This window comes from Chiloscyllium plagiosum, unplaced genomic scaffold, assembly GCF_004010195.1.
Source record: "Chiloscyllium plagiosum isolate BGI_BamShark_2017 unplaced genomic scaffold, ASM401019v2 scaf_16856, whole genome shotgun sequence".
NCBI classification, from domain to species: Eukaryota; Metazoa; Chordata; class Chondrichthyes; order Orectolobiformes; family Hemiscylliidae; genus Chiloscyllium; species Chiloscyllium plagiosum.
In genome coordinates this window covers 1-1,143 of record NW_025131448.1, presented here as the reverse complement: position 1 = coordinate 1,143, position 1,143 = coordinate 1, and the positions used below count along the sequence as shown (strand labels likewise).

At 40.6% G+C, this 1,143-nt stretch overlaps 1 protein-coding gene across 1 annotated transcript; it reads left to right on the top strand.

Moving 5' to 3' along the window:
• Positions 1–36: 36 nt before the first annotated feature.
• Positions 37–1,070, top strand: LOC122544909 (integumentary mucin C.1-like; the record flags this gene model as incomplete). The annotated part of the gene is made up of 3 exons (XM_043684183.1): positions 37–232; positions 534–680; positions 996–1,070. Coding segments are annotated over exons 1-3 (418 nt in total), but the record flags the coding sequence as incomplete, so codon positions are not given.
• Positions 1,071–1,143: the final 73 nt, after the last annotated feature.

Here is a 1,143-nt window from a genome sequence, read left to right as displayed (position 1 = left end):
TTTCAATATATTAAGACAATTTGAAAGTAAGTTACAATGATGCCATTAATTCCATTCACTGCAACAGCAGAAACATCAACGGCAAGTACAGCGACCACTACTGGAGTACCGAGTTCTACATCAACTGCTGCATCCACCAGTACAGCTGAATCAACAACTACAAGCAATTCCACTACAACCCCTGCAGCTGAATCCACGACAACCGAAACAACACAAGGACCTACAACTACTGGTGAGAATCCTTTTACCTTTGTGTTGTAATTTATTAGTATCTCAGTTTGAGCAGTACTTGGTCAAAAACTCAATGAAGAAATAAAAAATGTTGTTCCCAGACTCTCGTAATTTTACTCAGACGTTAATTGATTTGCCAGCTTCACATTCTCATTTGGATCTTTCCCGATGAAGTTTGGAAAGCAGCTTTACATGTCATTTTCAATAAATCAATGCAGTTTGTACATCGAAACACATTTCTATGTATGGTTTTACTTGTACACCAATCTGAATCGCGTGTCTTACTTTTACTGCACCAACAGAAACATCAACTGCAAGTACAGAGACAACCACTGCACTGGCAACCTCTTCAGAAACTCTTGCATCAACTACCACACCCGGTGCAACAAGCACCTTGACTTCCACTCCAGCATCGACAAGCATCTCAACATCACCGCTCACGAAGAGTGGTGAGTTTTCAATAATCATTATCGCCAGTTCCACCTGATTGATGGAAATCCAGTGTAGAGGCTGATGGAATTCAGAAAGTTTATCAAACATTTCTTCAGCTTCTACTTTTAGGTCTTTGACACTGCAGGTCTCAAGAGTACGGGTTGTTGCTGGTGCATTTCACAAGCTTCAATTTTTATATGTTTATTTTCCTGCACAATTTCACAAACTCTGGTAGCAAAAGAATATAGCACACTGTACAATGGGTAACATTTGCACTATTTGATTCCAAGTGGCCTGATAGCCTGACTAAACCTATTACTTACTTTTCACAGTCACTCTCGAAACCTCAACCAGTGCAGAGACCACGACTGAAACAGTGACTACAACATCAACTCCAGAACCAACAGGTTCAACAGCACAAACAACTGCAAGCAGCTCCGCTTCAATATCAGCAGTGGAATCAACAACAGCTTCAACAAC